Source organism: Zootoca vivipara, chromosome 1, assembly GCF_965207765.1.
Source record: "Zootoca vivipara chromosome 1, rZooViv2.hap1.1, whole genome shotgun sequence".
Taxonomy (NCBI): Eukaryota; Metazoa; Chordata; class Lepidosauria; order Squamata; family Lacertidae; genus Zootoca; species Zootoca vivipara.
Window position 1 is genome coordinate 108,395,834 of NC_142582.1, and position 26,165 is coordinate 108,421,998.

Genomic DNA, 26,165 nt, shown 5'->3' on the forward strand with positions numbered 1-26,165 from the left:
TACCAGATACCCTGGAGGAGTGGATTTCCTGCATTCGCAGAGGGGTGGGCCTAGGCGACAGTTGCAGTCCCTTCCAATTCTATACCTACCCTGGGAGGTATTTGCTTTCACAAAGGGGTAGGCTCTGGCTGTTCCATTTCTCCTTTTTCATGAAAAACAGAAAAGCATTCTGGAGGGAGAACATCCTTGCAGCTGGAAAAGATGATGAAGACCGAAGCCAGCTTGGCTCATCTCAGCCGCTATTATATCCATGCCTTGGTATTGCCATGAGGTGTCAGTAGGAGATTTTTTCAACATGCTCCACTTTCTTTCCTCCTACTCTCTTTCTGCACACACACTGTGCCTCTGGCTCCAAGAGGTCATCAGAACGTGAAACACCATCCAGGATGGGGTTCCCACCCACCCCCCACCTCTACTCTGCCTTCACCATCCCAGCGTCCCACCTGCAGAGAGGAGAGGACAGTGCAAGGTTCCTTGAAAGCCATTACGCTAATTAACTTCCAGCTGACACAAGAAGCGCCTCTAATCAAGCCAACTTCCGAGTCATTAATCAGGTTTAAAGCAATAGGAACAGTGAGTTATGGCTCCAACGGCGACTTATCCCAAAGCCTTGAAGGTCTGAGACTCACATGGCGGGTGTGCAAGGAGGCCAGGCCAGGAGGCAAAATTATGCGAGGTATTTGATACAGGGTAGAGCCTGGCATGCTCCACTTTCCTATTATTTTATATAACAAATATTTAAAATTCTTCAGATTCCCCCCCCCCCTGAAATAGCTAAGGAGATTGAGAGCAAATCAGGCTGATATTTCCTGACAGCTGCAACCAATCACTGGACTCATGGCTTTGAAGTGTTTTTCTTCCTCCTCCTGAGCCATGGCTCAGGCATGGTTGAATTAACCTTGTGCTGTGCCTTTAAGGACAACCTGCACCCACTTAACTATTTATGTTCCGTCATACGGTGACCTATGACCCACCATCCAGAATGCTTGAAGGAACAGTCAGCCTTATGCCTAGTGGATGAATAATAGAATCATAGAGTTGGAAGGGATCTAGAGCAGGCATCCCCAAACTGTGGCCCTCCAGATGTTTTGGCCTACAACTCCCATGATCCCTAGCTAACAGGACCAGTGGTCAGGGATGATGGGAATTGTAGTCCAAAACATCTGGAGGGCCGAAGTTTGGGGGTGTCTGATCTAGAGGGTCCTCTAGTCCAACCCCCTGAAAGGCAGGAATCTCAGCTAATGCATCCATGACCGATGGTCACCCAACCTCTGCTTAAAAACCTCCAAGGAAGGAGGGTCCACAACCTCCCGAAGGCGGCCATTCCATGTTGACATTGTAATTTTAGTGCCAGCAATTAGACTCTTTGCAACTAGAAAAAAAAATCCAAATTGGACTGGGTTGTGTGTTGACTTTTCTCCCCCCCCCCCCAATTTGATTTGGTCTCTGCTAGAATCATTAATCACCCTTGAGAATAGGTTGCAATCCAAGATTAGCCATGATTTAACATTTAAAAATTAGTTATCCATTTAAAAAAAAAATACAGCATCCTAATAACAGCTTCTACTGTATGCCCCTAATTACTCTTTATGTGACTTTTCTCAAGGACCATATATAAAATATTCTCCCAATTATTTCTTTCTATCTCGTCATAAATTAGGTCTATCTATCAAGTAAAGCCATTAGATTTCCTAATGGAACTCGGGATTTAGATTCAAACACTGGCCATAGAAGGACTTACTGTCCCCACCCCCCAAGTCCGATTCAATTAAAAAAACATTTGCAATGTTTATTGGAAATTGTAGCGGGAAATGAGAAAATATTTTAGTTGATGACGAGAATGAGATGGGAACGAGATGAACGTAAAGAGCAATTATGGAACTGACAAATGCCTATAACTCTTAACCATGTATATACATCTCAGCCCTCTGCAAAAGACTTTGACATTTTTCTTCCCGTCTCCTTAAAAATCTGGCAAAGGCAGATAATATCTTTGAGCTCAGACTTTTCACTGCTCCACTGCAATTTTAAAATGCCAGCCAACATAAATTATATAAAACAAAAACACACACAACAAAAATGGATTTGTACTTGAAATCTGACCTTCACAGGCAATGGGAAGATTTGGAAAATGATAGCTTGCTTGGATGTTTCAGTTCTCTTCTTTTCTTTTCTCTCTCTCCCCCCCCTTCTTCGAGGGGAAAAGATATTTAAAAACATGTCCCTACTCAGAGAGAACTCGCTGAATACTTACCTCGGGGAAAATCATTACAACAAACCTATGATCATGGAAGGGTTCTTATCTTATGAAAAACAACACACACACACACACACACCACAAATGAGTTCACCGTGTACTTCTGTGCATAATTATCTGCTCATATCACAGAAATATAGTACAATGTGTGGACTTGCAGCAATATAATTATAATCTCTGATTTACCCAGAACCTTCAATCTCCAAAGGGTTTATGCACACCTTAAAAGAAGCCCTACCCAGCGACTGTGCCAAACCGGTGCTTTATTGGTGACAAGCATTTCCTATGTGTTGTTTGAGTCCCTCATGAATAGGCGCCTGTAGTTTTCGGCTTTCTTTCCTTTCGCCACCCACTCACATTATTTTTCGGATAAATTGGCCGCATCATTTGTCTGTGAGTTTTGCTTTCCACAAATGCTTTCACACTGACACAATTGGCCTGGACCTCCAACCTGTCCCTGTACAAAGACACAGTCACTTGCTCATCGATACTGAGTCCTTGCATTTTGGGTCTGCTCTTCCGTCCTGTTCCCTCTTCCGGCACTTTGTTCATGCTTGGGATTTTATTTGCTGCTTCCCTTCTCTTCCCTTGTATTGTGGTCTCAAGCGGCCAACTAAAACGCTTGAAGGCAGGGCTTGCTAAACCTGTGGAGCCAGGAGGCACACCTTTGGAATTATGAGAACGGGCCATGGGCGCCAGTCATAACATGGCTGCTGTAGGTGGTGCATCACAACACGAAGTGGCTGCCGCATCTGAAAGAGAAGGTAAAAGAGACAGGACCTCAACATGGCACAGCCATCAGACATCCCTATCAATGGAGCGGAGGGGAAGGGGTGAGATTCTGACACCCATTGAAACATGGGCATGTTTAAGGGGGCATGCTCAGTGTAGCAGACCCCTAAAAAATGCAAACAATCACCGAGCAGGAAACGTAAAGAGTCTCTTATGCACTGTGCCTTTTTTAAAACTCCCGTGGGCACCACTGGAGGTACTAGAAGGCTTGATGAGACCCACAGGTGCCGTGTTGGTGACCTGCTTTAAAGAAAGGAACCAGAGCCAAGTGCCAAGGACCCAGTAGCGGAGAAAGGTGGGGGCAGTGGGCGTGGTCCGCCCTGGGTGCCAACCCTGAGGGGGGTGACATCATCGTGGGCGGTGTCCCCCTTGGGACACTCCCCGCCGGTGGTGCACCCCCCTGTGATGCATGCCGCTGCCGGCGCACCCCTGTGAACGGCTAGCCCCACCCCTGTGGGCCGCTCCGGGTACTGGAGCAGCTAGCTCCGCCTCTGCAAGGACCTCCACATGAGGTCCTGGAGAGCTGGTGACAGTTGAGGTAGATGGACTAGGCAGAGTGATGCAAAGCAACTCCTAACCCACAGTTTGAAGCCCAGGGTGCCATGAGAGTGCCTGGTTCAGCTTCAATTACATGTAGATGTGCAGTGCCCCTCATTTTCCAAGTCAGCCTTTCCTCCTATTAACCATTGCTTCTGGGGATTGGAGGCATTATGGATGAGTCGGAGAGGTGCAGACTTTGTCATTCCGAGAGAGCCCATTTTGGCTCTCTGCTGCTCAGTGCTAATTTATGCTCCCCCTTCTCACATGGGCAGAGGCTAGGTAGCAACAATTTAGCCCTCAACCTCTGTCAGCATAACTGTTGTACAAGCACAAGACCTACACAGGCAACCCCCAATTTGTGTGGGGGTTGCGTTCTGGGTCATCACACATGTCAGCGGAGTATGCCTAAGCCTGCCCCATCCCACCCCCTTCCAGGTCTGGAAATGGCACATGCTTTGAACGTGTGCAAAATGGTTGTTCCCTGTACTGAGAGGTGAGGTTGTGGTCCTCATGACCGCCTCACAAATGAAAGGTTCCCTGGTTTTAAAACAAGCAGAAACATTGTGCTCCTCTTCTTTGGCAGCTGGGGATAGCTCTGTTGACAGAGCACAAGACTCTTAATCTCAAGGTCATGGGTTTGAGCCCCACTTTGGGCAAATGATTCCTGCACTGTAGGGGGTTGGATGACCCCCCCCCATGGTACCTTCCAACTCTACAATTCTACAGTTCCATGATTCTATGAATGCACATTGGTCTTGGGTAGCAGTGCCAGAAAAGCAAGGAGGAATGAGCTTCAGAGTCCTGCGCTCTAGCTGGCTGCTGTCCCCCACAGCAATGTTGGTAGCTTCACATGGCAGGCACCTTTTCCCATCTCCTCCTTGACCCTTGCGCTTGGTGTCTTCTTCCCAGGGAAAAAAAATCTTCTCTCCACCCTCCCAATACAGGAGCTGTTTAACAGTCTGGAGACACTCAAGCAGAGTTTGGGGCAGGAAACGAGGAGAAAATCCCATATCCTTCAGGAATTGCCGAGCGGCGGCAGGATATGTGTAATAACACAAACTGGAGGGTGGCCAAGACCTCCAGGCTAAATCCCAGACTTTACTAAGAGAGAGCCAGGAGACCCGATGGCCGGGACCTTTTGTTGCAGCTTGTCTGGAAGACAGTTAAATGCTCCATAAAAGATGAGTAAAATGCTGAATCCCCTAGAAACTCTTGAAGGGATTAGGAATGAGCTCCTGTAGCAAGGGTCAAATGTTCATTTTAAAAAAACAACCACCCAACATTTTATTCTTTCTATTACACTCTCTTTCCTGTATTCTGTGCAGCAGCAAAGAGAATACTGCAAAATAAAATAATTATAAATGATAATAGCAATGAAAACCTGCACCTCATCTGCAACCACCCAGCCCTTGCTGCTTTCGTCAGTTTAGCCCCTTGGTTGTCATTGTTCGTTTCCTTGCATTTTCCTCAAGAACAAGTGAATAATGATGGTTTTGCTTACCTTGCAAGATCTTAAAGGATTAGTCACAGGCAGGCAGTTAAAAGTCTCACTTTATTGACCCTGTCTGTTCAACATGTTATTTATAGGAGGGAAAGAAACAAGTAAAGACAGCTGAAACCTGGTTTCCCATGCGGAGGTCATGAACTGGTTGGATGCAGAGATGTGATGGGAGGAACCAGCTGAGGAGCCACCAAAGAAAGAAGGCTCAGAGCCCGGGGAGTGGTGGTGGGACAATGATGTGTGGTCAGAGGGAGAAGACTGGGGAAAGGAGGTTTGGAAGCTGAGGAGGTAACAGGGCTTAGTAAGCTGGGAGAGTCTGTGGCAGAAGGAAGCCCAGACTCAGAGGCAGAAGTTGTAGAACCCCTTGCACAGGAGTTTCATTTAGCTATCTTGGCTAGCAGACTTCACTAGTTAAAACCCAGAATTTCCCCTTCCCGGTCTGTCAAGGAAGAGAAATGTGCTGAGTTTTAGTCTGTCAAATGACAACAATTCCATTAATGACTCTACGTGGCTCCCTGGATATGTGAATACAGTAACTTATATATAAAGCCATAAACTTTATATATAGAAAGCCATAAAAAGACGTCGAAAAGAAGATTGCTATTTATAGTGGCAAGTGGTTTTCTCTCAGAGGAACACAAGACCATATTACTGCTAGCTAAAGTATACTGTTAAAGCTAAACCTTTATCTAATGTTTAATTTAATTATATTTGAATGAATATTATATTTTTAAACACTGTGAAGAACACCCATTCTCCTGCCTGCCTGCCTTCCTCTGGTTTAGGTGAGCACATGTAAACACACTGTTAGTCTCAGTTCTAAATCCCTTTGAACCAAGTGAAACCTACACTGAGTAGATCGCTTAGGATCCTCCTGTTTTCATTGATAGAGTTAAGCACATGCTTAGCTCTCTTGTCTTCCAACCAAGGGCAGTTAAAAAATATGCTTGTTTTGTGCCCAACGCTTGTAGGGTTTTTCAACATCAGATTTGTTGCATTTAATCTCATAACTGTCAGGAACATTAGCAGAGGGAAGCTTAATATGTCTGGGGCGGGGATTTAATTAACAATTTTTCTTCCTTGCATCCTGGCCCAGGAGAATTTTATCTTAAAGCCTGGATCTAGTGGGAAAGTGTTCCACGATGTGTCTACCACATTGCAAGGCCATTGATGGACAAACAAGACTAGATTTGCCTCAAAGACTCTAGATGGTATTTAACAAGTCTGAAGAAAACCTCATTAGAAAGTGGTTTTAATTAGCAAATACAGTGTTAAAAGGGGGAGGAGTAGTCCCATCAGTTAATGTGTGCTATGCTTTGGATCTGAAGTGTAACAACACCCCCTGACTACGGGAGAGTGCTGCCTTTCTCAGTGTGTACAAATACAAGGCCTTCGTCTTGAAAACATTCCCTCACAAAGTATCTCACTTCAATGGGGCTACGTGCAGGCAAATGTTTGGAAGAGCTGTGCCAGAGAACACAGGATGGAGGGGGTTAAAGTGGTGCTCAAGCAACAGAATAGAAAGTGTGACATTCACTGTAAATAATGCCAGGTTTCTTCACAATTCCTTAAGGGCACCTCTAAAGATAGAAACTATTTCAGGAACACATAATAGCAGCATGAATTAAGGCAGAATTTCCCAGCGTTGCCTGACTTTTGTTTACTTTCTATTTAAATGTACAGTGTGTTTTATTTGAAGCTACTATTTTTAATCTCATGGAAATTGAGATTGAGTGAACAGGATGCCCCACAGCAAGCAAACAGCCTCCCTCCTCCCCGCACCAAAAAAACAGATTGTAGACAGAAATAGGCCTGGTCTACACATGCAGCAAAAAGAGGAGGTACTGTGGATTGCAGCATCAAAGTGTGTGTGTGTGTGTGTGTGTGTGTGTGTGTGTGTGTGTGTGATTACATTTTAAAATGCTCCTGTACACACACAGAGACACACAAAAAAACCTCTGTGAATAAACAGCAAGCAAGCAGTGAAAAGGGCTATTTTAAGTCTGTTTTTGTCCCAATGATACAGTGAAGTAGTTAGGCTGTGTATACATCACACAATTAAAGCACACCATTTCCCACATAGAATCCTGAAAACTGCAGTTTCCCCCTCAACAAAGCTATAATTTTCAGCACCCTTAGCAAACTACAGTTCCCAGGATGCTTGGGTTGAAGTTATGTGCTTTAAATGTATGGTGAGCATGCAGCCTAGATCCTGGACTTAATGGTCTTTTGGATGACGATGTGTGAAGCACATTATTAACATTTCTCTTCTCTTCTCGCTTCCCACCATTCCATGCTGCACAACTGGTTTTGTATTTTTCTGTGGTGAACCACCCTGTGAGCTTCGGATGAAGGGGGTATATTAACTAACTAACTAACTAACTAACTAACTAACTAACTAACTAACTAACTAACTAACTGCTGTATATTCCGGCGTATAAGACGACTGGGCTTATAAGACGACCCCCAACTTTCCCAGTTAAAATATAGAGTTTGGGATAAACTCACCATATAACAAATACGACCTGGCGTATAAGACGACCCCTGACTTTTGAGAAGATTTTCCTGGGTTAAAAAGTAGTCTTATATGCAGGAATATACAGCAACTAACCAACTAACAACTGATATGTTAACAACAGTTACCCATCTTGATTTATTTTTTAAAAAATGAAATACTCTGGGCATATGCAGTTTCACATTTCAAGAGTTACTGAAATCCTAGCACCATTACGACTCCAGCAATAAAATGGCAAAATGCTTTTGTCACTGTGATGCTAAACACATTTTCTTGGGAATAAGTACCATGTTACTGTAGAGAAGAATAGATATTTAATAGTAGTAGTAGCATCATCTATAACGAGGGCAGTGGTAGCAAACGGGCCTGACATTAACACTCAGCATGTGTAAAGGAAAAGGTAAAGGACCCCTGGATGGTTACAGTAAGTCCAGTCAAACTTGGCTATGGGGTGCGGTGCTCTTCTCGCTTCAGGCCGAGGGAGCTGGCCTTTGTCCTCAGAAAGCTTTTTGGGTCATGTGGTCACCATGACTAAACTGCTTTTGGTGCAAAGGAACACCATGACAGAAACCAGAGCACACAGAAACACCATTTACCTTCTTGCCACAGCGGTACCTATTTGTCTACTTGCACTGGCGTGCTTTCGAACTGCTAGGTTGGCAGGAGCTGGGACAGAGCAATGGGAGCTCACCCCATCGCAGGGATTCAAACCACCAACCTTACAACTGGCAAACGCAAGAGGCTTGGTGGTTTAGATCACAGCGCCACTCACGTCCCCTAGCATATATAAATCGGGGCTAATGGCAGCCAACACAAAATCCCATTTTCTGAGGTGAATAAAATGTTTCACATGTGAAGGCTGAGGTTGCTTCATTCACAGTCCCCCATTGTTTCTGTGTGAGAAACAGAGGCAGTCTGAGGAAAAGAAGATGGCGGCAGGCTGCAAAAGCCATCTTTGGTGGTGCTTTGCTTCACAGTATGCTCACCCCTTGTAAAATGTACTTTTGGATGAGGAAAGAAAGTTACAAGGGACCCCTCCCTGCCTGGTAAGCAAAGGAGGACTTGGGTCTTTCAAATTTCAGCGGCGCCCAGTGCTAGGCAAAAATTCAGCGTTCCCCCACCTCTTGCCTTCTGCTCAGCGTATGCCAGTTGTGTTGCCCTAGATCTGCCTCTGTGGGGGTGGAGAGCAGAGCAGAGGAACCACCGAGGAAAGAGGGGAAAGTGGGACTGGCTGGGGAGTGGAAGGGAGATGGAGAAAGCAGTGGGATACCCAGGGTGGGATGAGTAGCTCCCTCACATACTAAGGAGAGTTTTCGGAGGAGGCCATGGTTTAATAGTATGTAGAATAGGTCTGGGAAAGACCCACTTCTGGAGAACTACTGCCAGTTGGTTATAGACAATACCGGGCTAGGTGGACTATTTTCTGTTCATCTACCTCATTAAAGTTATAGAAAGTTATAGAAAGTCGTAGTATCATAGAGCTGGAAGGGACCATGAGGGTCTTTTTCTCCAGCGTGGGGCTTGAACCCACCACTCTGGGACTCTGAGATTAAGAGTCTCACGCTCTGTCGACTGAACTATCCAAGTGGCGTACTATAAACTGCTGTGGTAAATTTAAACTGGCAAGTGAGAGTACAATACACCAAGTGCCAAGTGGTTAAAATGAGAGGTTTCCACCAATTGACGTAGAAAAATGCAATTTGCCTAATGGCAAGTCAGCTAATTGCTTCCAAGCCAATTTCAAAACCTCTGAAACCACCCTATGTGGGTCCATCTAGGAGCAGACAAGCACAACCGACATATCACAATATATCGCCCACTCGCCTACCTATGAATCAGAAGCCAGAGTCAGCCGGATAACTTTCGTGAAGCTGTTTCCACTTGAAGAAGCATTTGATTTGTTTGCTAGGCTGCTCCATCCATCTGCACACTAACCCAGCTAACTTGATTTGAGAGCACTGGTGGGTGCAGGGCATTTGGTATATGGAGAACGTAAATGCCTGACCAGACCATGAACCATCCTGATGTTTCTATTAGCAGGGTTTAAAATCCTAAGAATTCTACCACTCCAGATGTGCAAATGCATAAATATGGCCATACTGCTTTAGCAGCGTTTAGGCTGTCAGTAATAACGGCCCGGAGCAAAAGAAATACGAAACGAGCTCAACACGCCCAGGGCGACTTTGGACTTACTTGCATTTTTCAGAAACAGCTGCCCGTAGTAAACTACTTTCCGAGTGGAGGGGAGTAACATAGGCAGCTTGTGATATGAAGCAGGAGGTTTACAGGGAGGCGCAAATTTCACCAAGTGCACACAAGATTAACCTGGTGCACTAGCAGAAGCCACGGCAAGAACTCGTAATAGTGCAACAGGGTTTCCCCTCATCTTTTGCCCCTGTGCCTCCCCCAAATCCACTCTGAAGTATTTGCGGGGGGGGGACAAAATGGGGGAGAGAGAGGGGAGATTGTTCACTTTAGCAAGTAGTAACACTTGTGCTGACAGAATAGTCAGAATAGTCAGTGACATTGATTTCCACCCTATATATCCCTAATGCAGCTATTAGGCCTCCCCCCCCCTGGATTTATCTGATTGACAACCTTTTAAAAATCGATCTTGTTACTCTTCTCAACAATTCTCTGACGTAGGCCACTGTCATTTCCCATCTAGTTATGGAACTAATAGATCAAAGTCTGTTTGTCCCAGGACAGATATCATCATACCGTCTCAGGGCGGTTCACAGAATAAAATCAAGATATAAAACCACATAATAAAAATAAAAACAGCCACACAATAGGTCCCGTCCCCCCACCAAAGGAACCAGCATTCTACCCAGTCGACAACATGACACACTTAAGAGAGGGAATCATGTGATGTATGCTACATCCATAAAATTATGATGGCTGAAGTTTTCTGGTATGAGCTCTTGGCCGTTTATGAGCAATCGAATTGCAAAACCTGTGAGGGAACACTGTGTTCCAGCTGATATATTCATTCTGCTGTGGTGGTTGTGCAACAGTCTCGAAGGAAGAATGGTGCATGCCCCTTTTCTGCACCAGGATAGACTGCAATGTGAGCTGGGGTTTCTGCATAAGCAGTTGATGGTGCACAGGCCTGGTTTGGACGATTCCACATCCTTTTTAAAACATCATGTGCAGGCCTTGTTCATCCTACAGGCTCTTTTCATGGGGGAAGGGAAGAGGTACGTGCGTCTCGTTCACTGCGCTGCTAACAGCACTGTCCTGGGTCAGTGTGTGAACCGGGGCTCTGTCTTTTTATGTTTTCTAACTAAAACCTCTATATTGCCATATGGATTCCACAAAGTCGCCCTCAGAGAGCTGTGTTGGAATCTGGAACAGAGAGATAGTGTATGTTTTGATGGTTTTACAGATCTTTTCCCAAAACTAACATAGTTCAAATCATCACCAATATCTGTGCAGCCAGACTAAGGGAGGGATCAATCTCTTTGTGGGAGGAGGTCATGCCGTGTTCCTGAAAAGGCATCCTGAGGGGAAGGAGAATGAAACAAAGACTTCAAAAATGCTTTGATTTCACACCCTGATGCAATCGTTGCTTGAGAAATATTAGTCAAACTACGTTTCCCACTGCAAAATCTTGAACAGGTTATAGCAGTTTTTGAACAAATGTGTTTAGTACTGGATTTTGCAAATGGAGTGGCCAGATTGAATGCAGTAATTTTAAAATCTGGTGCTTTAAATATGCCTGTTTGACTCACAGTTTCTTTTGCAAGTGTTTCAGTTCCAGGAAGAAGAAAAATGATGTCCCCTTTAAAGTTCTATCCAGTACAGCTCAGCATCTATAAAGAAGGCTTTCATTTTACAAAATACTTGATAATGATTAAGGTGTTCATTCTCTCACCTAACCTATGAGATAGTTCACTACACTCCTTTCTAGGTAAGGAACAGAAAATTAAGAGTTTCAGCAATATCACAGAGCGCATGATCCTAGAGTGAACCATTTCAGATTTGAATGCACTTCTGTGCATAGCTGCCAAGTTTTCCCTTTTCTCGCGAGGAAGCCTATTCAGCATAAGGGAAAATCCCTTTAAAAAAGGGATAACTTGGCAGCTATGCTTCTGTGTAACCCAGCCTCCAGGTGGGCTCCAGAGCTTCAATTCTAGTTGTGGATATTTTTGGATACAGTATTTTTGGTCTGGATTGGAGAGACAGCAGCAGAGGTGAGGATTCAAGGGTGTGTTTAGAAGGTGGTCCTCACTTATGCAATTTTTGCTTATGCAAAGAGGGCCTCAGAATGTAACCCCTGCGTAAGTGGGGGGAGGATGTCTGTATATCATGGAGCAAGGTAGGCCTATAGCACTTCTGGGCACATGCCGTTTCTTTGTTATCCTTTTTAGTTATTACATTTTCATCCCAAAGGAGCCCGTGATAAGGGAAGCATTCAAAACATGGAATCCCTACCTGCAGTGTGAAGGGTTACAGGCTTGAAATATTTCTACACATACAGGTAGAAATAATGAAATTATTGGCGATAATGAAATGTCTAAGGCTGTGCACAGCACCCACGGTTATTGCTTCAAGGCCAGTGTCGGGGATAGGCACCTGCTGAGACCCACACTTCAAAGGGGTGGAGGGGCACATTTTCTTGGCTCAGTTCCTCTTCTTCCTGAGGAATTGGAACAGCAACTCTGCTTCCTCAGTGCGCTATCTCTCTCTCTCTCTGTGCAGACTGGGCACAAAGGAAAAGGAAGAGTGGGCAGTCAGCCATTGGAGAGGTGGAGAACTCGATCAGAACACCTTGTCCATGTTCCCACCCACCCTGGGGAAACCCTGGAGCCAGCACTGCATTCTTTGAGTATTTCTTCAAAATGGTTTTGCTATTTATGGATTTTGCTATTAGGATGGTGATGATGGGGAGGTCCTCCTCCTGTCAATCCCTCGTTCAGTACAACTTTATTTTCAAATTGTTGCTCCATTTGCCCTCCACTCTAGTCTGCTTAAGGCTGGGGGAACAATTGTAGCACTCAGCAGATTGGAACAAACAACATACTTAACGTCCACCCGTGGGATGATCTTCAAAATTAATCAGCACATGATCTAATGCTAAGTCTTTTGACAATGTGGCTTTTAATTTTAGGAAATAACAAGAAGTTTCAAGATCCACTTGTAAAGACACGACTAGAAATTGCTGGGTGGTTGTTTTAGCAAGCTCCATAGCAAATCAGCCTCGGAAACTGATCTCATTGCTCATATGAGAGAAAGCTGAAGGGCTGCTTTCTTTGCGACCTTCACAAGCACAGCATTCCTGATCAGAATCAGCCGAGGACGTCAAAGAGAAAACAAGAGTGCAGCAGAAGAACGTTTGAGGATTAAATACTGTGTGCCGGCAATTCTGGCGCTAATATAATAAAAGCTATGAAGACGACTGAAACTTGGGTCTTTATTGCAAGATAGATATAATTTTGATGACTGCTATCGCTGCAGCTTCCAAAGTTCTGGGGCAGTATGCAAGTGATACTGAGAATGAGTCTATTTATGGAGGAAAAGTACTAGACTTTTGACCTTATTCAATTAATATCAATAAATAAATTCTCTTTAAAAAACCCAAGTGCTAGAAAGCAGCAAGTGTGTTCACAGACACCATGACAGCATTACAAAAGTAACTTTGAACAGAGCATCCTTTTTGTCATTCTCACAGCCAGCTTTTCCTACACAAGTATTTATTTCATAATTTGTGGAGTCTGAGATTGGGAGAGTAAGGCAGTGGTCAGAGGAAGGTCACTGATTCCAATGCATCTGCACCTTGGCTTGGAGTAGCCCTCCATTCATGGAAATGGGCCTTTTTTACTTCCCTTCCCTTTCCAGCCCCCCCCCCCTCAATGCTCTAGGGGGTCGGGAAACCATCTGGAAGCAAAGACATATGGTGAAGAAGGACTCGTTTCCAAAAACGAAGGGCCAACTCTTGTGCAAGCAGAAATACTTTCTGTATGCACCTCACCCTTGGATCCATGTATGTATGTATTTAATTTGTATAGCAACCTTCATTCGAAGATTCCTGGGCAGTTCACAGCATAAAAACATAAAATAAGAACACAAAATACATCATAAAAACAAAACAAACCTATAACCCCCATTATACTGAAACCTATGTGAATTAAAATATGGCCATTTTTACTACTGTATTAATAAACTGTCCATCTCCACAGCTTTGAATAAGTGACAATAATTTTATTCCATCAGAACTGCACACTTTGATGTCATCGTTCTGTTTACATATTATGTTTCTCAAACTTTATATTTTTCTACCCTTTCCTTGTTTTAGTAAGATACGTATCTACTTATCTCCTCACTTTTGTTGCTTCCGTTATATGGTTGGGGACATTCTCAGCTCACTTTTGCGCAAAAGATTCCAACATTGCAGGGGGGTGGACTAAATGACCCTCATGGTCCCTTCCAGCTACAATTCTATGATTCTGCAGGTTCTTAAGTATCATATAATACTAAACAATGTGTTTTAACAAAGAACAGGCGAATCTCCTGATGTTATGTAAGTCTTTCCTAGAATATGCATTTTTGTACATATTACTTGGCTGGAGATTATTTGGAGTCTTTTGCTGCGTTATGGAAAAGTTATCCATGAAGTACCACTGAAAGAGAACTTGTGAGAGAATTAATATGCAGTGCTTGTGGCTGTGTTCTTCCTATGGCTGATGCGATAGGCTTGGTGTGTGTCTTTCTCCAAAGCTAATCTCTGAGGTATTCCTCTTGGCTTGCATGTGACTGAAGGCAAACTTTTACCTACATGCGCTCCATTCATCAGCCTTCTTGACAGAAGCTGAAATTGGTATCCCAGTTTCAGGAGGCTTCTGAGACCAGGGTTTGGCAGACAAAGAAGGAATCCATCTTGAAATGTCCTGGGTAGTTTTGCAGCTGCTGAAATACAGTAAACACTCCCTACTGTGTGTGAGCAGAGCAGGATGCCCAGCGGTTCCAGGACAAGAAAAATAATCAGCCCCTAGGAATCAGCACCTATGGACACCGGGCTTCTTCAGGTGTTCCTGTCTTACTGAACAGGAACATGGGAGCAGGGATGCATGAAGTGGCCTGCCCTGTACCTTTAACACACACAACTGCACACACAAAGGCTCTGTCAGTACGGACAGTCACACTGTTCACATAAAGGCTTGGGAGACTGACACATCCCCATGCACAGGTGCAGGAGTAAAAAAACTCTCTCTCTCTCTGTGTGTGTGTGTTGAGAGAGGAGAAGAGATGTTTAGATTTATCAGCAGATCCCTTTTTATAACCCCTGTTTCAAAATGAAGCAAGAGGCATTTGGCAGATAAAACTTAAAAGCCCATTCAGATTGATGAATGGGAATCTTATTCATAGAATCATAGAATCATAGAGTAGGAAGAGACCACAAGGGCCATCCAGTCCAACCCCCTGCCGAGCAGGAAACACCACCAAAGCATTCTTGACATATGCCTGCCAGGCCTCTGCTTAAAGACCTCCAAAGAAGGAGACTCTACCACACTCCTTGGTAGTAAATTCCACTGCCGAACAGCTCTTACTGTCAGGAAGTTCTTCCTAATGTTTAGGTGGAATCTTCTTTCTTGAAGTTTGAATCCATTGCTCCGTGTCCGCTTCTCTGGAGCAGCAGAAAACAACCTTTCTCCCTCCTCTATATGACATCATTTGATATATTTGAACATGGCTATCATATCACCCCTTAACCTTCTCTTCTCCAGGCTAAACATACCCAGCTCCCTAAGCCGTTCCTCATAAGGCATCGTTTCCAGGCCTTTGACCATTTTGGTTGCCCTCTTCTGGACACGTTCCAGCTTGTCAGTATCCTTCTTGAAGGATACTTCAAGCAAATGTTGAGAACATAGGAAGCTGTGTTCTACCAAGTGAGAACACTGGTCAATCTAGCTCTGTATTGTCCACACTGACAGGCAGCAACTCTCTAGAGTTTCAAGGAGATATTCCCAGCCCTACTTGCAGATGCCAGTGCTCTCAAGGCACATTTATAAGGACTCAGACTTGAACATTAAAACCAAGTGCATTTCACAGATCAGAGCCAAGATATGGGCAATAAACCAAGAATCACGGAGGCAGGTAAAGGAGAAGGGGAAGTTTTATTAGAAACATCAAGAAAGGGAATATCTGATTTCATCAATAGAGACCACAGTATATGGCTGAATTATTGTACACTGTAATTTTCAGAGTTAAGGTGACATTTCAAAAAAACTTAATAAAGAGGTATTGGGAAGGATGTGGCTATTAGAAATTGCTTTTTTTTAAAAAAAAGGTTCGGTACTCATATAAACCAACCTCCTCTGCCAAAGGTTCTTAACCTGTTTATTCAATTACAGGTGTCTCCAGGAAGACATTGTACATTTGTACCACAAAATTAGATACTGTGAGTCTGCTTCTCCTCTGCCATGTAGGATATAAAATATTTCATTACATTATTGGAGATTTTAGGTTTAGCAAAACAAAATTATTATTATGCTTAATTACAGAAGTGGTTCATAACAAGTAGTTAACGAATTTCCTCCAGTTCTGGGGAAATTTGGGTTAGGCTGCACTCTCCATTGAGCTTGGATCAACAAACATAGTAGTCCCAAACAGAATCAAATGCAGCATGTAATCTGAATTCACCTCAAAGTGGAGGAAATTCAGGTCATTGTTTCAGATATAAACGATTTCTATTATTAAGCACAATAACGTAATCATTGCATAATGCATCATTTGAGGCACCTTTGTTGTAAAATGCTATTATGCCTGTACAGCTCTAAATTATGTTATAAAACATGTTATTTACACACCAAGCAATTTCTATTAACCATTACCTGATTGTGTTTATGTTCTATCTATATATTGTTCAACCAAAAATCCATCGCCTCTTTGAACTTAAAACATATTAAGTTATATAACAAAACTCACGGAAAGGCAAAGGTTTGGGATGGACTGAAGCAAAGCAATAGGGACAGCACTTCATACCACAAGATTCTTTGGCATTTTACATTCAGGTTTCACTTGCTTCGTTTTAGACGCACAGTCGAGATGTTGTTTACAGTCACTATTTGGCATCTGTTGGACCAAGGAATCTGCACTGCTTTGGTAAATACAGCTGCAGTCAGAACTGGGGGGAAAAGTGCCACAGAGCCGAGTTTCCAACAGTGTAACTGCACATTCCGAAGTTGCTTTAGTACCTCTCTTCTTGTGTTCGCAGTTTTGTTCCGTTCACCGTCATGCTGATAGCACCTTTTTTAGTTGCATTTGAATCTGAAGGAAATGTACTTTTGGTGTGTGCTGCAGAAGAAAGGAGGGGAGGGGAAGCAATCACCTATTCGCTGAAAGATTCGACATTGGGGGGGGGGGTGTCCTAGAAAAAACAGACTGTTCTAAACAGAGAGGGCCTGTCCAGTTACCCATAGAGTGGTAACACTCCATTTAGAATGATTCAATGCACTGTAGGTGAGACTGTCTCTGAAAACTATTTGAATGCTTTGGTTAGTGCAAAATACAGTGGTTAGATTGCTTACTGGCATCAGGTGATCCATGTGACGGTCACCTCCAGGCTTGATTATTGTAACTCGCTCTACACGGGGCTGCTCTTGAAGCTGATCCAGAAACTCCAGCGGGTGCAGAATGCCGCGGCGAGGCTCCTTACGGGGTCCCGGCCGCGGGATCACATTCATCCAGTGCTTTACCAGATGCACTGGCTCCCGGTGGAGTACAGGATCAGGTTTAAGGTGCTGGTTTTGACTTTTAAAGCCCTTGTACCTATGGGACCGCCTCTCCTGGTATGCCCCGCGGAGGACCTTAAGGTCCACAAACAACAATATTCTGGAGATCCCAAGCCATAAGGTGGCTAGATTGGCGTCAACTAGACCCAGGGCCTTTTCAGTATTGGCTCCAACTTGTGGAACGCTCTTTCACAGGAGACCAGGGCTCTGCGGGATTTGTCATCTTTCCGCAGGGCCTGCAAGACAGAGCTGTTCTGCTGCACCTTTGGGTTGGATTCAGTCTGACCCCTGTATTTTAAATTTTAATATTGCATTTTAATCTGTATTTTAATTAATTGTTTTCTTTTCTTTTATGTCTTATTGTAATTTTATTGGTGTTAGACGCCCTGAGCCCGGTTTTGACTGGGGAGGGCGGGGTATAAATATTATTATTATTTTATTTTTATTATTATTAGGTGAACCAAAGATGGAAAATAGGTGATTTAATGATTTTTCTCTTAGAGATAATGGTTTGACAATCTTCTAGATAGTTGCTCTTCCACGCAAGGAAGCCACTCCAATCCTGCCAAGGCTTCCACTTTTGCTGACATCCGTCATCACTTCCCATGCTGTTCTGGAGGATCCCCCCAGCCTTTCAGAGCAGCCTTTCAGGGGGCTGCAGTGAAAATAAGGGGTCACCTCCACACCTTCTACTACAAGGAATATCATCCTGTGAGCAGACTTCTGCACATGCGAACTTTGGAGACAAGGCAACTGATATTGCGATTTGGAATGCATCCTGTCCCCACAGAATTAATGGCAAAACTCAAATCGTAAATTTGATTTTTAATGAGGTAGCAGTACAGGCCTGGCTTAGCTGAAGGATTAAATATAGACCTCTTAAGCAGGTTTATGTATCTATGTGAGCCTGCTGGTGTCATCGTGTCCAGCAAGAATGTTTGAGAGGCATCTAGAATGCTCCCAGCAGAAGCAAGGCAGAGGAGTGTGGTCATTGTGTGGGTGGAGAACTGGCTGTGTTGCTGAGTGACTGCTTAGACTGCTCTATGCCCTTTAGACTGTGGCCCAGGGAGGGGGGGGGGGAGATGAAAGGACAGGAAAGGAAGGCACTGCTACCACCAGCACCTCAAAGAAATGGCATCTTACTGCCATTGCTTCCTGCTCTGGAGAACAAGGCTTGTCACAGGAAAGCAGTGGTTCAGAGAAGCTCCTTAAATGTTAAAAGTCAGTGAGCCAGGTTACAGTTCTCACAAAATGATTTACCCTTGGGTGTAGCCTGAGCCTGATACAAGGATGACAGCTCTGCAATATAAAGAGAAGCTAAGAAGAGCTTCTAGTTCACTAGTTTTAACCACCTATAACATCCAGCTTTCCGGGGACTCGTGTTGCTGTGTCTGTGGGAAAGCATGAGTGCTTCAGGCTTAGACCAGCTTGGCTGCTTCAAAGGGTCACTGGCATAGGAAACATTCTGCAAAATGTCCTACCAGGAATCACATTGGCTTGTCGGCAGCTGTGCAAGCCCAGCCACATGTAAGGTAGAATCATAGAGTTGGAAGAGACCACAAGGGCCATCCAGTCCAACCCCATGCCAAGCAGGTAGTACTGAACAGTATTGGTTGTCAGTAGCTGCTGGCCGCTGTCCCATGTAGCCTCCCAATACCTTCCAGATCTGGCCTGGCTCCCCACATCCAAGCTGGCTCTTCCTGCTCAGGAAGGTATAGAAAGTACTTCTCTCTGTGGCTGAGACTTATTTGAGCAACAACAATCTACCTGAGCTAGGATGTCTTGCATCTCTGGCCTTGTTCTTTGGTTCTGACTCCTGGCTTGCTTTCCACTTCTGTTTTCCGGCCTGCCCTCTGAGCCTGATTCCTCTTCCAGTACTGGCTCCCAGTTCCCAGCTATCGACCTTCACTAGATTGCTGCCTATAGCCCAGCCCCTTGAAGGTTTTCACCCGGCTCACACAGATTCACTGATTTTTTTTTCTCCAAGTGATTCTAGCTCCCGCTTCCTCTCCTCAAGTGAGAACAGTTTATAGGGTATGGGTCTTCATATTCCTATGGGATATAGGTAGGCCAGCGTGTAAGGAGGCTTAATTTGGGCTTTCCTAATGAGGCGTAAATTGCTACAGATTGACGGATAATTGCTCCTGAGGAGCTGGAATCCCACTTCAGCTGTGATTGGGTATTGGAAATCAACTGCTCTGTGCCAGGGTGTGGGGAGGGAGACCAGCTATATAAATGCAATTTGATCTATTGCAGAAAGGGAGAATAAGATCCAATTCACCCTCTATGGGCCAAACAAGTTTGCTACTTGTCAACCGTGTGTCTCCTAGAAAATTCATGCAATGCGTTTCAGGTAAGTTGCTTCAACATGTGGCAGATAGGACCCAAGGAGCTAATCCTGACTTGAGAGCCCTGCTGGATCAGACCAAAGGCCCTTCTAAACCAGCATCCTATTCTCACAATGGCCAACCAGATGCATGTGGGAAGCCTGGAAGGAGGGCCTGAGTACAATAGCATTCTCCTCACTTGTGATTCCCAGCAGCTGGTATTGAGAAGCATCATACCTCTGACAGTGGAAGCAGAATGTAGCCACTGATGAGTGTGCCAAATCTTCTTTTAAAGCCGCCTAGCATCACTACATCTTGTAGAATTCCACAGACTAACTATGAACTGTGGGAGGAAGTACTTTCTTTCATCTATCTGGAATCTCTTCACATTCACTTTCACTGGATGGCCCCAGTATTACACGTGAGAGCGGGGGAAATGTCTTCTGTCTATTTACCTTCTCCACACTAAGCATAATTTTATACTCCTCTATCCTTATATAGACACCCCTTTACTTGGCTTTTTTCTTCACAGGCGAGGTGCTTTTCGGTGCTAATCTGCCACACGTTTACAGACATGTATTTCCTGTTCATTTCTTATTGCGTTTACTGGGGAAACATGCAGTGGACAAGCCACACATAATGCTATGTAAGGTATGAAAGAACTAATTCTTGAAGACCAGCTGGGCTTGGATCTGTCAAGAGTTGCAAAAAGCACTGTTGTGTTCTGACTGAATAGGAAAGAAAGTTTTGCCTGGATAGCTCAGCTGGCTAGAGCAGAGCTTTTCAAACTGTGTGTCAGCTGTGTCACATTGGCTGCAGTGTGTAGGTGTGTCACACAAATCCTACCCGCTCTCCTCGGGGGGGGGGCTGGAAAGGGGTTATTTTAACCTCCAGTTTGCTACTAAAACATGACATTACTGTGTCATGAAATGATGCATGTCTAAAAAAGTGTGTCACCAACATGAAAAGTTTGGAAAGCTCTGAGCTAGAGGATGGTGCTGATAATGCCAAGGTTGCAAAAGTTTGATCCCCATATGGGACAGCTGCCTATTCCTGCATTGCAGGGGGTTGCACTAGATGATCCTCAGGGTCCCTTCCAACTCTACAATTCTGTGATTCTACGAAATGTTGCTAAATATAATCACAATGGATTTCCTAGGATCCTTTTCCATTCAAAACTCAGGTTGATAGAAGTAGAAGGAAATGCTAATTCAGAGATACTGGTAAAACTTCCACCAATTCTCAAATTTTCATTTGCTGTCACTATGAGAGAGATGTTAAACTGTATTTTGAATCCTTATTATCCAATTAAATAGGACCTACTGCAATGGTGTTGGCTGTCTCAGAGTAACATGTAGATAAACAATGTAATAAAAACAGGAGCAATGTCATACTGATTGCCTGCGCTCGGAGGCACGGTCATGAACTTATATGATGCTATCATTTTGTCAAGCAGCAATGAAGAATGCAAAAGCCAAGGTGACCTTGCAGCCACCTTTTTGTTTTTTAAATCAAATGAGAAGCTAGTTAAGATGTCTGAGCCCTGGGCCAAGGTCTGGAAGAGGAAACCCTGGGGGTGGGGGTGGGGGGTGGGGCTTATACAGAAATAATCTATATCCTATAAAATACACTGCATAGGGATGTTTCTCTCATCTTCCTTTTATTGTTTAGACTGATCTGTAAAATAGTGAAAGCTTATCTCCCACATATGTAATGAACCAGTCAGCTGTATCTCTGCTTATATTGTATATGTGGATGAGCCATGGATTTTTATGGCTGTTGCCTTGACAATCTGTGAAGATTTAGCAGCCAGGTAAGAAAAATAACATTGAAAAGGGTGTCCACTAAAGAGACTGTTCAATACTACTTCAAGTACAGTGGTACCTAGGTTGTGGAGTGTCTCGGAAGCCGAACGTTTCGGTTTCTGAATGCTCAAAACCCAGAAGAAAAAGCTTCTGTTTTCGAACGCGCCTCAGAAGCCAAATAGCTTCTGCTGAGGTTTTTTTCAATTTTCTCCACTGACTTTGCAGACCGCCCATTGCACCTCAAGTTTTCGAACGTTTCAGAAGTTGAACGGTCCTCCGGAATGGAATACGTTCGACAACTAAGGTACCACTGCACAACCTTGTCTATTTGGAAATAATGACAGAGGTGATGGGACCGTGGTAAAATCAAAAGGAAGAATGCGGAACAGGGATAATAGTGCATCCAGAGATTTGGGAACTGTCACTTTGCAGATGGGAAACACTGAAGTCCCCCCCCCCCAATTGCATAATAAAAAGTAAGAGCAACAGTCAGATTTACTACCCCTGAAAAGGGAGACTGTACTTATGGCTGTCAGCATGGGTCCTTCATTCATTATACCTACCTTATTTATCTAATTCTTTCTGAACACTGTGTATGTTAATGAATTCCACAGGTTAATTCTGAACTATGTGAAGCACTTTCTTTTGTTTGTTTTAAAGCTGATGTATGCAAAATAAGTTCCTTGCAGCACTTTAAAAAATAACAGATTTATTGCAGCAAAAAAGGACCCGCTTGATCAGAATTAGAAAGCATTAACTAGTTTCATCCTGGGTTGCAACTTTGCTTTGCCAGGCAAGCACAAGCCACAGTTCCCAGCTTTGGTAAAATGGCAGTTTACCTTAAAGCAGGATAGGAGGAAGGGTATCAACACACCTGAGGGGAAGAGACAACGTGAAGCCCATGGCTCCAAAATAACTCAATCTCATAGTGCCAAACCATAGTTCAGTGCTACTGAATGCCTGAACCATCCTACAGTCTATTGGAGCTGGTAGGTAAGTTGTTCTAGATTAGAAGGTGATCTGTAAGCAAGGGCAGTTCTCCACCGCCAGAAGAGAGAGAGCTCTGCCAGCGGCCACTTGGGACGCATCACTCTGTTCCAGCTAACACCTAGAAATGAATTATCAATTAATTGCGTTGATGTTTTATATTGGTCCCTTCCCATTATGTGTTTTTCTTATTGCGAAGCTGTTGGTGGGTTTGCATATGGAGATTTTATAGACATCACCCCCTACAGTTCATTCTCATCCTCATATCTTGCCTCTTCCCCCTACACACCCAAATGATCTCTGCATTCTGCAGGAGAGGGAATCCTGGCAGGTACCATCTTATCAGAAGCTCCATTCTGCCAAGGTTGGAATCAAGCCTTTAGTGCTGCGGCATCTATCGCTTTGAACTCCCTCCTATTACATATTCAATAGGTGCCTTTTTCGGGCCTGCTAAAGACATCTCTCTTTCAACAAGGCTTCTAAAGGGAGATCTTAGATATCTGTATTGGATTTGAATTTATTTTATTTTATGCATTTGCTTTTGTTAGTTTAAACTGTCCCTACATATTTAGTTGTTTTAAACTGTGTTCGTGTTAGTTTTTATTACATTGCGAAAACCTTGAGGATTCCTCATGGGAAGTGATTCATAAATGAAATGCAGAAATAAAAAATGTATTGTTTGATGATGGTGATGATGGTGATGAACAGTAGTTTTATCATTTATATGCTGCCTATCTGACTGGGTTCCCTAGCCACTCTGGGCAGCTTCCATCAAAATATTAAAATACAAAAAACCTCAAATATATTTTTTAAAAAACTTCCTTGTACTGGGCTGCCTTCAGAAGTCTTCTAAAGGTTGCATAGTTACTTATCTCCTTGACATCTGATGGGAGGGTGTTCCAAAGGGTGGGTGCCACTACCGAGAAAGCCTTCTGCCTGGTTCCCTGTAATCTCATTTCTCACAGTGAGGGAACTGCCAGAAGGCCAGTAGTTCCACACAGAGAGCATTGCAGTAATCCAAGTGGGAGATAATCAGGGCATGTACCACTCTGGCTAGACAGCATGAGGGCAGGTAAGGTTTCAGCCTGTGGACCAGGTGGAGCTAGTAGACAGTCACCCTGGACACAGAATTAACCTGCACTTCAATGGACGGATGTGAGTCCAAAATGGCTCCCAGCCTGCACACCTGGTCCTTCAGGGGTACAGTCACTCCATTCAGGACCAGGGAGTTCCCATACCTGCCCCCTCCCTTTCCCCTCAGAAACAGTACTTCTGTCTTGTCGGGCAATCTGTTGACTGCTATCCATAAGTAGATGGTAACTCTGGGTTTTCTATATTAAAATGAATATATGACGTCTAACAAAAGGGTTACAACAGGGTAAAGGTAAAGGGACCCCTGACCATTAGGTCCAGTCGTGACCGACTCTGGGGTTGCAGCGCTCATCTCGCGTTATTGGCCGAGGGAGCCGGCATACAGCTTCCAGGTCATGTGGCCAGCATGAATAAGCCGCTTCTGGCGAACCAGAGCAGCACATGGAAATGCCGTTTACCTTCCCGCTTGGAGCGGTAACTATTTATCTACTTGCACTTTGAGGTGCTTTCGAACTGCTAGGTTGGCAGGAGCTGGGACCGAGCAACTGGGAGCTCACGTCGTCGCAGGGTTTGGCGTTCAGGCATATACCACAACCTCAAGATAGCCTTACAGGAAAAGGACTAGGAAGTAGTTTGTGCATGGAGAGGGCCTGCTCTCTCCACCCTATGAGTGACCTTATAAACTAGCAGATGGGCTGGAGACATTCCTCCTGCCTTCAAAATCTTATGCGCTGTTGGTTTCCCTTCCTTCCTCTTCTCTCTCGCTTGTATTTCTTTATTCTTCCAAAGAAAATAATTTTAGAGCTACCTGTTATCAAAGTGGAAAGTTGTGGTACAAAAGGATTGTGAGCAAAAGCTGCTAATATGAAGCACAGCTTTCATTACCAGCAGATAGCAGGTAGAATTATGAATAGTAAAGAGGCCAGATGGAATAGCAAATCCTGTTTACCTTTCTGGTAATACACGAGCCAGAAGGTACATGATAAAAATCAAAAAGCAATATACTTAAAGCATATTAAAAGGAAATCCTTTTAATGCAGTGCAGTATTAACCTACGGAATCTGTTACCTTGGCCCGTAGGTGGTGTGGTAAAAAAACAAAAGAGTTTAAGGAAATAATTGGGGACTTAAAAAAATATTTTTTTTATGTTACATTTCAAACTTTGTTTGCTGTAGTAACAAACAATGCTTCAGTTAGCAATGCAAAATTATGGACTTTAAGGGTTGTATCCCACTAGGTCAAACTCAGAGTAGATCAAATAAAATCAATGGACCTAACTTAAGTCAACTGATTTCACAGAGTCTACTCTTGAGTATGACTTAGTCCAGGGGGGTGAAACCTGTGGTCCTCTAGATGTTCTGGGGCTCCAGCTCCCATCAGTCCCAACCAACAGGGTCAGCGGTCGGGGAGGATGGGAGTTATAGTGTTACAACATCTGGAGAGTCACAAGTTTCCTGTTCCTTAGTCAGATGTGGCCTAATGGCAGGAGTCACCTAACAAGCCCTGTCAGTAGAAGCCCTGCAAGAAATTGCACTTGAGCCAATAGGCTTTCCATCTTCTCCGCTCCCATACACCACCTCAAAAAGGATGAGGAGGTAAAGAGATGGGGGATTGTCCCACCTGTCATGCTACAATTGTTGCACCAGACAGAATGAACAGAAGAGAACAACACTGAATTTCACCCAAAGTTTTTATCCTGGCTCAGTTTTTCAAACAAATAGTTTACTGTAGGTGTTATCACAACCTTTGAAAAGAAAGAAGCTTTCCTGGTGTTACTACTGCTACTACTACTACTACTACTACTACTACTATTAACACCAGGAAAGCTTCTTTCTTTTCAAAGGTTGTGATAACACCTTACTACTACTACTACTAGTAGTAGTAATATAATACCACGCTTCATCTGAAGATCTCAGGGCGGTTCACAAGATAAAAATACAGGATAAAAGCACAAAATAGATAGTTGAAACAAAAACTAAACAATACCACCACCGCCCAAACACATTTAAAAGGCTGTAGAATATTAATCAGCCAAAGCCTGATTGAAGAAGAACATTTTTGCCTAGTGCCTGGGGAGAGCATTCCCAAAAGTGGAAAGCCATTGCAGAAAAGGCCTGTTCTCATGTTGCCACCCTGCAAACGTCTTGAATAGGCACCAGAAGAAGGGCCTCAGATGATGATGATTTCAGAGTCCAGGTCAGTTTATATGAGGAAAGGTGGTTTAACAAAGGCTTTTTTCACTGTCAGCTCTGCCCCATCCCCACCCCCTTTTCGCAAGTGTGGCTGGCTTAGCACTTGTGTCTGAACACAGGGCTGTTTTGCCTACACAAACCATGATTGCTAACCCTTGGTTTGGACATAACGCTAAGCCAGCCACTCTGTGGACTGTCTTCTGGCTCCCCAAGGTGTTGGGTACCAGTATACAGACCATGCACAGTACGGCTTAACAATCCACATTTCTGGCTTAGCATTATGTCCAAACATGGCCAATGCATGCAGAGTACTTTGAACTACTATTCAAATGTGTTGTGCATCAGCAGAGGCAAGGTTAACTGAGGACTGTGATCAGTAACAGGAGACCGGGAAGCCTTGCTGCCCTTGTCTTTCTTTAAAAA

General features: G+C 44.0%; 1 protein-coding gene across 4 annotated transcripts in view; it reads right to left on the reverse strand.

Moving 5' to 3' along the window:
• Positions 1 to 15,703: 15,703 nt before the first annotated feature.
• CEP128 (centrosomal protein 128) overlaps positions 15,704 to 26,165 on the reverse strand; it is a 189,998-nt gene continuing 179,536 nt past the window's right edge. For all 4 annotated transcript variants that reach the window (XR_015950693.1, XM_035107862.3, XM_035107853.3 and 1 more), the window contains one exon: positions 15,704 to 16,902. Coding sequence is in view for 3 of the 4 variants with exons in the window: in XM_035107862.3 (XP_034963753.3) it covers positions 16,796 to 16,902 (107 nt within the window). In the remaining variant the exon portion in view is untranslated. The remainder of the gene's footprint in view (positions 16,903 to 26,165) is intronic.